The sequence below is a fragment of the Musa acuminata genome, chromosome BXJ3-6 (assembly GCF_036884655.1).
Source record: "Musa acuminata AAA Group cultivar baxijiao chromosome BXJ3-6, Cavendish_Baxijiao_AAA, whole genome shotgun sequence".
Lineage (NCBI taxonomy): Eukaryota > Viridiplantae > Streptophyta > Magnoliopsida > Zingiberales > Musaceae > Musa > Musa acuminata.
In genome coordinates, this window is record NC_088354.1 from 3,368,250 (window position 1) to 3,379,957 (window position 11,708).

An 11,708-nucleotide genomic window follows, 5' to 3' on the forward strand; every position below is an offset into this window, starting at 1 on the left:
TCTCGTTCAGCGAGCAGCTATTTTTCTCCTCATTAAATGATGTAAGGGAAAACTTGCTGATGTTGGTGGCAGGTCAAGAAGTGCAGCCTTACGTTTGCTTCCTGCACGATAGACTTCTGGGAAAGCCGACAAGCACCCACCTGATTGATATTGTGATTGACATCTTGATGTAATAATGTAAAATATTATTTTTAGTATCATCATTTTTTCTGCCATTTTATTTATTTATTTATTATTCCCTCCCTTTTCTATTGACTGTTCCAATAACAACGTCAATTAATCTAATTACAATGTTTTCAACCACAGCAATATATATATATATATATATATATATATATATATATATATATATATATATATATATATATATATATATATATATATATATATATATATATATATATATTAGACAGTAAAAAAACACTATAACACAGTGTAAAAATTATCAACATAACATTTTTATAAAATTTGTATAAAAATATCGTGTTATAATATTCTTTTGATATTTTTGAAAACACTAGAACACAATACAAAATATATTTCAAGTAATTAGATAAAAAATGAGACACTTCTCGAAACAAAAAAAAAAAATCGAAAATTCACCATTAATTATTTTATATTTAATATCAAAATAGCTAACCATCAGTTGAAATTTATATTACTACTCTATAGAAACTTGTCATGATGAAAGGAATACAAGTACATTATATACATATATTTTAATAATTAAAATAAATTAATAATGACCACAACTAAAGGTGGATTAACTTGAATGTCCTATATATATATACACATCATTAATTCCATAACAACCATACCAGTAAGGAAATGCGTGACGTCACCCGAAACAGCATCCTTGGGCCGCAGCCCAGTCTTCTTTTCTGTTAGAGTCCTTCCCGCCTCGCCCTCTATAAATAGCAGTGGCTGCTTGGGAGATTAGACCTTCCATTCCCTCGGTGACGACCCAAAGAGGAGAAGGCGAACGAAGAGAGAAGGACGGGGGGAGACTTAGGGCATGGATCGTGTAGAGAGCCGTGATCAAGGACTAGGTTCGCCTCCTCCGATCTCTTTCCTGTCTCTCCAACTTCGATCTCCCCTCTTCAGCACCGCCTCCACGAGATCCTTGGCCACTGGCCCCCTTTCCCTTTCTGCGCTGTCCTCCAAAACCCATACCACCGCCGTGCCCTAGCCAACCATCTCCGATCTCCATTGCTGTGGTATCCTCCCGCGCATCGACCTCTGCACTCGGGCGCTTCGCTTCCGAGGCACGGAGCTGCAACGCATCAAGGTGGTATTACTCCTTTTCTCCCTTTTCCACTCGACGTTCTTGACGATCTTTCTGCTATTTGCGTGTAGAATGAATTAGATGCTTGTTCCTGTCATTCTTTATTCTTGTTGTTCTTGGAGGAGATGTGCCGTTGGGGACCGTGTCTCTTGATCTTTCTATTTTTCCTAGATCGATCTATTCATTTATATCCTAAGTATGATCCTTCTGTGATCTCCATTTTGGGAGAAGATGGAGGGGTACCGACCGAGGCAGTGATCTTCTTTGATCTTTGTACTTCTCTGTTCTGGCTGGCCGTGTTGTGGATCGGCAATAGATGTTATTTGAAATTTCAAAGAATGATGCAGCAGAGAAACTTAATGAGAAAGTGTTCTTCTAGTGATCTCGTCTAGGCTGTGTTTCATGCCGGCACTGGGTTATCTGCAATATCTCTTCCTTCTTTTATCGATTAAAATTTGCATGATCTTAATACTTATAAGTGTTAAATACACCAGATGCTCTTATTGACTTTCTTGAATCACGATGTGTCTTATGAGAGGATCCATACGTTCTTTGGTGTTGTCTAATATCTTTGGATTATGTGGATTAGGTTATCTGGATACTCAAGATTTGCTTTCATTGATCCTATTATGGACTATTGATATTGATGCCATTCTATCTAGTTATCATGTAATCCTAACGATGATTCTTGTGATTTCCCTTTTGAGCAATAACGTAGGTTATTTGGCCATGGAGGCATTCATCTTTTGTCTTGTCTCCATCTGTGCCTATCAGCAATAGGTTATTTGGAAATTCAAGAAAGATGCAGCAGAGAAACCTACTGAGAAATCTTGATCTTCTAGTGATCTTATGTTATTGCTTTTCATTTCAGCACTAGGTTATTACTGGTTTTGCCTTTCATTTTTGGTGGTCTGACTTGGTCTAGTGTGCTATTGCAGTCTGTCATGCCGTGGTAGTATCAACACTATTGTTGATCTTTCTCAGTATCTACTCTGCATGTGTTGAGAAGATTCATACGTTCTGTAATGTTGTCTAGTCCCTTTGGATCACATATTTTTGTACCTAGTTCTTGTGTACCTTAAAGGTAGTCTTTCTGCGATTTTGGTTATAAATAGCCATAATATGGATCAGGGACTGTTGTTAGGGTCAGCAATATACGCGGCGTACTAACTTATTTTAAAATCTTTCTTTGGATGATCGTATTATGGACTACCTCTCTGATGCTATTCTATCTAGTTATCATGTTGTATCCTAAAGACGATTCTTATGATCTCTCTTTTGGGGAATGATGGAAAGACACCCATGGAATTCTTTGTCTTCATCTCTTTTGTAGCTGCTTGTGGTGTGAATCAACAATAGGTTATTCAAAATTTCAAGAAAGATGCAGTAGAGAATCATACTGAAAAATCTTGATCTTCTGGTGATCTTATATTGTCGTTGATCATGCCAGCACTAGGTAGTCTTGTTGCTAGTTCTACATCTCATTCTAGATGGTCTGACTTGGTCTAGTGTAATATTGTAGTCTGTTATGCTATCATTTTATCAACAATATTGATGATCTTTCTCTTATCTACTCTGTGTATATCTGTTGAATGAATCATGCTCTTCCTTTCTTTCTTCAGTCATGTTGTTCTATGAAAAGATTCATATGTTCCTTGATGGTATATATCCCTTGGATCATATACTATTAGTATATCTGAATGGAACTTCATCCTTTTATTCCTCCACTCCTACTATTAAATCAAATACATGCTTTCATTATTCCATACGCAGAGGATTTGATGTTCAAAATATCTTCTTTCTTCTTTATGAAGGAAAATATACAAAGCATTTGATGGTATATATCCCTTGGATCATATACTATTATTATATCTGAATGGAACTTCATCCTTTTATTCCTTCACTCCTACTATTAAATCAAATACATGCTTTCATTATTCCATACGCAGAGGATTTGATGTTCAAAATATCTTCTTTCTTCTTTATGAAGGAAAATATACAAAGCATTTGATGGTATATATCCCTTGGATCATATACTATTATTATATCTGAATGGAACTTCATCCTTTTATTCCTCCACTCCTACTATTAAATCAAATACATGCTTTCATATTAAGTCTTCGTGGTACTTCTTGCACTCTTACTATTCCTCCACTCCTTCTATTGTTCAGAGTGAGTTGCTGCATTGGAGGGTCTTGCCAAACACTGTTTTAATAACATGACTGTGTTATTATGATTCTAAAGCTTATTTTTACGGAAATGGACACAACTTTTAAGGATCCGGGTTTATTTTGTTTTGTTTGGGAGATTACATAGTCCGAAGAATGCTTGAGCTTTAAAGGCTCTTTTATTTATCTTTTGATGAAACTAATACCAATTTCTGGATGATTACTTTCACACAGGAAACAAGGTTAACCCAAAAACTGTCTTTATATCTTTTATAATTTTGTGATTGTTCCGGAATGCAGTTAAAGATATACCTTTGATTTTAGGATGTTTTTTATGTAAGGTTCTTACATTTACGATTTTTTTGGTGAATACGTAGTTCCTCCGATAGATATATAGCAGGGTTTTCCTAAAGTCGCTGATGATGCTATTATGAAACCAATATGTCAGTCAAAATAACAAGTTCAACAATATAGCCAAGTTAAAAATTTAGAACTGCACAAATAGCATATAGAATTTTCATAATATGTAAGTGAATCATCTGAGTTGACATTAGCAAGAATTAAATAGAGTTGAAGTCAAAGCATGATTTAGAATAACTACTATTCCTTAAAAATTGTATTCATTTATTCGATTTAAAGGTCAGTTGCATACTTTTGATTCAACGTAAGGATTTCTTATCATGTATCTTTTTTTCTTGTCTTAGGATATTTCTTGCTGAACGAGAATTTAAGACTAACGAGATAACTTTCTTTTTTCTCTTTAGTTTGTGATATCAGTAAATGACACCATTTCAGATCATATGTTTGGGTTTCTTATGTTGGGCTTTCTCCTCCGTAAGTGCAGATCGGGTCAAAGGGGCGCAGCAAGGCAAACGAGGCAACGGCACCTTGGGATGTATTGCCGGATAGCCGCGTGAAGCGTCATTCAACTCGATTTCAACTTAGATTTTCCGTTTACATTTCAGTAATGATCTGAAATACTAAAAAATAAAAATTCTTTATAATTTGAATGTCATCCAGAAAAATTAAAGATAAACAGGTTTTTCATCAATTGTTTTCTATTCCGTTTACTTTCATGAATTGAAAGTAATCCATCCCTAACACAAACTTAAACAAATGCAAGACCATAAAATCTGTCTTAAAACCAAACTGTTCAGCATGTTCAAGTGATACAGAATAGCACTTCCAGCAGATATCTGCGTTAAAAAAAGGGGTTAAAAAAGTGAGCCTGCCATGAGATCCGATCAAAATATTGCATTATTCAAATGCAACAGACGATAATGATAAAGAACATACCATTATGCTTTTTTATGATCCGAATTATGGGATCCTAAGGATTTTCTTTTCCAACTGGCATTCAACTGAAAACAAAATTTAGATCATTTAAAGCAGAGAAACAGCACGTGCAAATTATACTTTTGTCATATTAAAGATTCATCTAATGGAATCCCACATTTGTCAGAACAAAAGTGCATATCACAAAAATATAAAGCAACAACTTCACCTACTCAATTTATCGGATGTTCTGATATGCATTGCAGAGAAATTAAAAATTTTATTGATTCAATTTCTAAATCAATTATTGTAATAGTTTCAATTTGTATCATCAGCAAGTTGGACACAATGACCGGCACTAATGTACAAAGGGGCACAGAAAGAAGTTAAAGACAGGAGCATACCTTGCGTGCGGTTACTTTGTGTGCTGGGGGGGGCATCAAATAGCATTCAATTTTTGCAACCGAGATTTGGCCAAATCAAGTTGTTCTGACCATCACAACTAAAATAGTAAGAGTGCAAGAAGTACCACGAAGACTTAATATGAAAGTACTCAGGATTGCATGGAGAGTTACTCTGTTCAGATGCTATTGCTGTCTTGATGCTTCGGCGAAAAAAGATATTGCCACTCTTCTGGTATACTGCCTGTGGCCAAAAGAGTAGTATATTTTCCCATCAATTTTCCACAAATATCACATACAAGCAGGTAAAATTCTTTGTTGAAGTGTGATTTAAAATTCTTAACAAAAGCTCATTAAGGAAATGTTGCACAATCATCTTTAAAATTCTTAACAAAAGCTCATTAAGGAAATGTTGCACAATCATCTTTAAAACTCTACAGTACATGTGAAGAGAAAGGAAGACAGGGAAAACGAAAGAGGTTTATCTTTCATTACACAAGATTGATGATATGCACATTAAACCCAAGTCTCAAAAGATTCTATAAAAAATCTTGGGTATGTAATAACCCATTGCTATTCTCTTCAACTGCTCAAGGCCCATAACGATACGCATCCAAGGTCTTCCAAGCCATATTGATATATATTAAACAGTCATATGTACCTTTTTTATTATAACAGTTCCAAAACGAAAAAAACTATATACTGGTAAACATCAAGGCATCACTTCGTATATCAGTAAATGAGTATGACACTAAAAACTCATAATATCTCCTGTCTCTTACTTGGGTGAACATTATTTTTTGAGCTATTCCGATGATATAAACATCATCATAGAATTCTGCATCTCAAAATGTTCAGGTAAGAGAATGCTTCACAAGCATATTACATAAAAATGGAGGTCACATCCAACAATGACTAACACTCTGAGACTAGAGTAGATATAAAGAAGAAAGTTACATATTAATAGCAAATGACACTGCATCAAAAATTCCGGAGTGTCTCGGAAACTAACATGAAGAACACACAGAGGAATGTAAAACTTTAGCACCTCTATCTTGACCCACGTTATGAATGGAATAAGATGTGATATCTGGAAGTGAGTAGTCACCAAAGTATATTACATGCTGAAAATGGTTATTAAGGAAGCTTTAGACAACAAGTACTCATGTTATTACCAATTTTTAAAAAGAAAAATAAATATGTCAATTTAAATAACTTGAGATTCCTAGTCCATTGTCCGAGGACATGCAAAATATTCTAGATGTTAAGTTGTGTGGTCAACAATTTTTTAAATATAAAAAGAGAAATGAAAGAATCTATTATCAAAACAAAAACAATTGAAACTGCTACATATGATAGTGAAGAATGCTAAATTTGGGAAATATGGTCTTCTGCAAGAATATCACAGCCTAGAGTCCTAAGAGTTGACAGCTGATGAAACAAAGCTCAGCTAAATATTGGAGAAGCAATGATCTATTATTAATTGAAAGAGACTTATTTGCTAATTAACAGTGAATAACAGTCTATGACTACCTGATCAGATAAGTGATATAGCTATGCATTTACTTCTTTATTTCCCAAACGAAGCCACTTGACCATGGCCAAGAAAACATCACGTTGTCCAAAAACATTCATCCAACTCGAGCAATAATGAAAATATAGAAGATTCTCTCATCATTATATTATCAAACATGATAAGATGTAGTTCAATTTGGTCCTATATTAGCCTTCTTGACCAACCGCAATGCCCATATATATGTCCATTTAGCATGGTCGTCAAACCCAGGTTGGTGCAGCAGTTCAATGTCATTCCAGCAGAATTCGGCAAAAGATGCTCAATTCAGCATGGTATGAAGGATTTCCAGCTTAGTACAAGAATCTCTTGGTCAAAAGAGGACTCTTACATAGTTTTGAAGAAGCAAAGCAGCTCTATCCAACTTTGAAGAGAGTGAACAGTCCATTTCTAGTGAGGGGAAGAGTGGAGAAATCCTTCCTCAGGACTCCAAGGTAATAAAGGGAGGGCTAACCAAGCCTCCTCACCAGCAATTTTCAATTCTTTCATTATTTTCATGCTGCCAATTGATACTAATTTTTGTAGCCTATTTAGGGAATATTTTCAGTCTGATTAGTTTCCTAGAATTTTGCTAATGCATCATATAGGCTAGACAAGTTCTTTTACCATTAGGATCATGTTTTGAGAGTTCTGGATGACATTTTTTAACAGATTTTCATGAAGTGACGAGATTATTTTTCTCCAAAAACCCCTATAAATATGGCAGCCATATACCTAGTGACTCATGGTTGGAATTCTCTATTTTGTTGTAATAAAGCTACTTAATTTCTGGCTTTTGGGAGGCTCTTTCCTCTTAAAATTGAGAAAAGGCTTGTTTCAAGTTGGTAATTATAACAATGTTACTTATAGCTCCAGATGATAAACAGTATATACACTAGACTATATACTGATTTTGCAGGTTACAGTTAACAACTAACATATACACAAGTCACCTATTTGTATCTTCGATTTAAAATTCAAAGCATGGAAGTATTATACATTCTGAGACAAAATATATAACCATTAAGAAATAGAATGAAAGCTGAATTGGTAATGTCAAGGTGCTTCACTGTCACTTGAATCATGTCTTGATGACCTGGGTGTAGGTCCTACAATGGCAACGAGGCCACAAATTTCATAACGTTCAATTAAGTATGACAAAGAACTGAAAGAGCAGCAAGACAATCTTGTTGAGAAAAAACAGGATGCATAGAAAAGTCAAAATTAGTTTAGGATAAAATTATATGTGGCAATAACTGGACCTCTTAAAGAAAGAAGGCAAAAAATGAAAACAAATTAAGATATTATACATATTAGAATGCCTTTTTTTACGAACCAAGCTGAGATATATAAGGAATTCAGAGAACTAATAACATTGATGAAAGCTTTTAGAACGAAATAAAAATGATGTGTTCCAATAAATAAAATATTTACAGTATATGCTCATACACACAAATACATGTATATGTGTGAATATACACACACACTCAATTCAGACTGTGAAAAAATAGCACACAAAAGCCACCTCTAACATGAAAGCACAGGCAAATATACATGGCTAGATTTGATTAAGTAGTTTTGACAAGGCTACTAATCGTCATGGTCAATGGTCTCATCATCTACAGAATTGCATCGCCCTGTGATCTAACATAACAACCCTAGATAATAAGGCACTAAAAGGGGCATCGGAACCCAAGAATCACATGAAGAACTTATGGCATAACAAGAACCCCAAACGGGGGCAACAGAAGCCTTGAATCACAAGTTGAAGACGGTTTTGCCTCCCACACGACGCACTTTTACCTTAGTATCTTCAATCGACGTAATATGAGTTACTTCAAGAATGCGAACCCAGAAACAGACCAACATTAGAACAAAATAATAGCGAGAAAATTCACATAGAACTAAACGGCAAGAGTGAAGAAACATGGATGTCAAGTTTCAACAAATATCTAATTCGGGGGCAAATAAACCCAGATCTCGCGCAAAGCAAAAGAAGAAACATCACCCAGAGGGAAGAAAGAGGAAGAACGTACTCGGGAAGGCTGGAGGTGCTCCAGTTCACTGATGGCGACCTCATGCCCTCGAATCTGCAAAACAAGCCAAGACGAAACCCTAATCAGGAAGGAGGACGAGGGCACTAGAGCCAGAGAAATCGCTGATCCGGACCCACCTTTCCCTGGAGCTCCTGCTTTCCCTCCTCGCCGGCATTGTCCGAAACGGAGGAGGACTTGGGCGGAGGCGAAAGGGAAGGCGACGAGGAAGAAGCCATCGCACCCGACCAACCCAAGGCAAGAAGTCGAAGTAGAGAAACTCGAAGTCGGTTACCGACCTGCCGCTACTTATATAGGAATTAAACTAAATCGGATTTAATGTTATTTGGGATCCATCCGTGTTTCGAATTTACTAGGTATGATTACCGCCCTAGTTCCAAGTAAACGTCACCGTCTTCAGATGTTAATGTCTCTATGGGGTGCGTTATTTGTACATCGAACTAAATCAAATCAAAATAGGGGCCTCGATGTGGCGAATCAGTAGTTCAACAGTTGGTTTAGCAAGCAACAAGTCGAGCCCTGATTTGAAATGATCACATAGTCATCAGTATAATTGTTAGTCTTAATGTGGGGATTGCATTGAGATAAATCCGTAATATCAAACTTGAATTGATCACATAGTTATCAGTATAATTGTTAGTCTTAATGTGGGGATTGCATTGACATAAATCCATAATACCAAACTTGAATTGATCACATAGTTATCAGTATAATTGTTAGTCTTAATGTGGGGATTGCATTGACATAAATCCATAATATCAAACTTGAATTGATCACATAGTTATCAGTATAATTGTTAGTCTTAATATAGGGATTGCATTGACATAAATCCATAATATCAAACTTGAATTGATCACATAGTTATCAGTATAATTGTTAGTCTTAATGTGGGGATTGCATTGACATAAATCCATAATATCAAACTTGAATTGATCAGAATAATATTTTTGTAATAATATTTATTATTACTAGAAAATCACTGGATATTTTTCATTAGTGCTTTCATTTTGTTTTTTTCTCAAATAGTATCATTAATTTAAAAAATTCTTAAATTATCCCTAAAAAAATTTTCTTTATAAAAGTGTTTTGATCATTATAATAAAAACACCATGAAAAATCTAAATAGACTCGTAACTTCAATCGAATCAATTATAAGTCTAAAATTATGACATCGTAATGGTATTACAATGACAACCAAGAACATATGATATAATATTATTTACAGTATTTTTCATTGATATTTATAATAATTTTTACTATATTAATAAAATACTATAACCATTATTGAAAAACAAGCTAAATGAAAACACTGTAACTGTTGAAAACTGAAAAAAAGGGCAAAAAAATTTGACAGAAAAACTTTTGATGTGTATTTTGGGTTTTTTAAATTAAATGTATTGTTTAGAATAAACCAAAAAAGAGGTACCTTTTGAAAAAATCCAAAATATGAGTATTATATATATATATATATGTTTATATATATATATAATCCCCAATTGAGGAAATGTAGGAGTGAGGATTTGATCGAATAAACAACAGAGGAGATTGCAGACATCACTTAGAATAGTAAAACATATTAATCAATTCAATTGGTTTCTTCTTTGATGATATTTGATATGTGTTGATATGAAGCAAAGCATGAATACCAATCACTGGTTCTGATGCTTCATCCGTCTCTACTGAGGTAAAAGAAGTGAAGTAACCGAGAGAAGAAAGGGGGAGACAACAGCCATCTCCATCAGAATATGATATGATGAATGATAAGAAAGAGACTTCATTGCCAGCTATAACAAACAAAGTCTCTTCACGGGCTCCCATCTCCTCAGACTTCTTTGTCGTCCTCTCTCTCTCTCCCTTGCGCCCCTGCTTTTCCACTGCTTGCCATGGCAGGCCTGCTCCCAAAGTAACACAGTTCACGTCCGTGCATGTTTCATGCAAAATTCCAAACACCGGTATGTTGTGGTCACAGTTACATGAAGCATCAGTTTAGAAGAGAGAGAGAGAGATTGCATTTGAGGAGTTCCTATCCTCTTCCCTAAACCTAACACCCGAGTGTTTGGAACCATATCACCCAACCTTCACCAGAAGAACAGCTCAAAAGGATTCGATCACAAGCTTAGATGGAGTTTCACTTTAGATGATGCCTTCATGGTAGGCATTTGAAGTCTATGACTGCTTGTGTCAAGTAAATAATATGATGGACACTAACCTTAATGTCTCAACATGTTGAGTTTACTTAATATTATTAATCCATGTTTCTTCACATCCTTCTTCTTTTCATTTCTTTCTTTTTTCATGTTCCATCAATTCAAAATTTGTTTCAGTATTTAACAATGACAAGAACAAGGCTAAGACATAAATAGAGGAGATGATTCCAGTGGCAAGAACAAGGAGAGCGGATGGTTGCAGTGATCACAAGAACAAGGCTGAGACATAACTACCCACAAAAGAAGACGCACGCACAGACATCATGAACGAAGCTTTGTCGAGAGCAGTCCAAAGGCAACAACGAGATGCCTACACGCACTTGAATCCGTCCGGGATCTGCTTCTTGCAGGAGCTAACCACGATGCTGAGCGCCACCGTCCACTTGGTGGTGACGCCGAGCACGCTCTCCTTGATGGTGGTGCAGAGGCACAGCGCGGCTTCGGCGTCCGTCAGGCCCTCGAGGAGGGCGCAGCACTTGCCACGGGAGGGTGCCGCCCCGACGAGCAGGCCGACGTCGCCGATGAAGTCCAAGCAGGCGCCCAGCTTGAGGGTGTCCCACGGGCAGAATGGGTTGGGAGGCGCCGTCTTGGGAGGGAAGTATGGCGTGGGTGTCTTCGGCTTGGGGGTCTCGGGATTGCATGGTGAGGTGGCAGCGGAGAGGGTGCAGCAGACGAGAGCAAGGAGGAGCACCGCAAGCTTGGTGGTGTCCATGGCTTTCTTCTTCCCTTTGCCGGGCGACCTGTTTCTCCTCGCAAGTGCAAGCGT

At 36.3% G+C, this 11,708-nt stretch overlaps 2 protein-coding genes across 2 annotated transcripts; both read right to left on the minus strand.

Moving 5' to 3' along the window:
• Positions 1–4,434: 4,434 nt before the first annotated feature.
• LOC135640577 (uncharacterized) lies at positions 4,435–8,991 on the minus strand. The gene is made up of 6 exons (XM_065155170.1): positions 8,855–8,991; positions 8,718–8,771; positions 5,304–5,373; positions 5,133–5,217; positions 4,750–4,814; positions 4,435–4,649 (listed from the first exon to the last, which is right to left on the minus strand). Exons 1-4 carry the CDS (start codon positions 8,951–8,953, stop codon positions 5,168–5,170), a joined length of 273 nt encoding a protein of 90 aa, XP_065011242.1. The 5' UTR covers positions 8,954–8,991; the 3' UTR covers positions 4,435–4,649; positions 4,750–4,814; positions 5,133–5,167.
• A 2,093-nt stretch (positions 8,992–11,084) lies between these two features.
• LOC135639722 (14 kDa proline-rich protein DC2.15-like) lies at positions 11,085–11,708 on the minus strand. The gene has a single exon (XM_065153590.1). It carries the CDS (start codon positions 11,652–11,654, stop codon positions 11,253–11,255), a length of 402 nt encoding a protein of 133 aa, XP_065009662.1. The 5' UTR covers positions 11,655–11,708; the 3' UTR covers positions 11,085–11,252.

What these genes read in the sequence shown, in the direction of transcription:
- LOC135640577 (XM_065155170.1), bottom strand. Translation starts at nt 8,953, where the DNA reads ATGGCTTCTTCCTCGTCGCCTTCCCTTTCGCCTCCGCCCAAGTCCTCC. An exon ending in AGCAGGAGCTCCAGGGAAAG is followed by an intron (nt 8,772 to 8,854) that starts GTGGGTCCGGAT and finishes CTTGTTTTGCAG; the next exon opens with ATTCGAGGGCATGAGGTCGC. An exon ending in AGCACCTCCAGCCTTCCCGA is followed by an intron (nt 5,374 to 8,717) that starts GTACGTTCTTCC and finishes TTTTGGCCACAG; the next exon opens with GCAGTATACCAGAAGAGTGG.
- LOC135639722 (XM_065153590.1), bottom strand. Translation starts at nt 11,654, where the DNA reads ATGGACACCACCAAGCTTGCGGTGCTCCTCCTTGCTCTCGTCTGCTGC.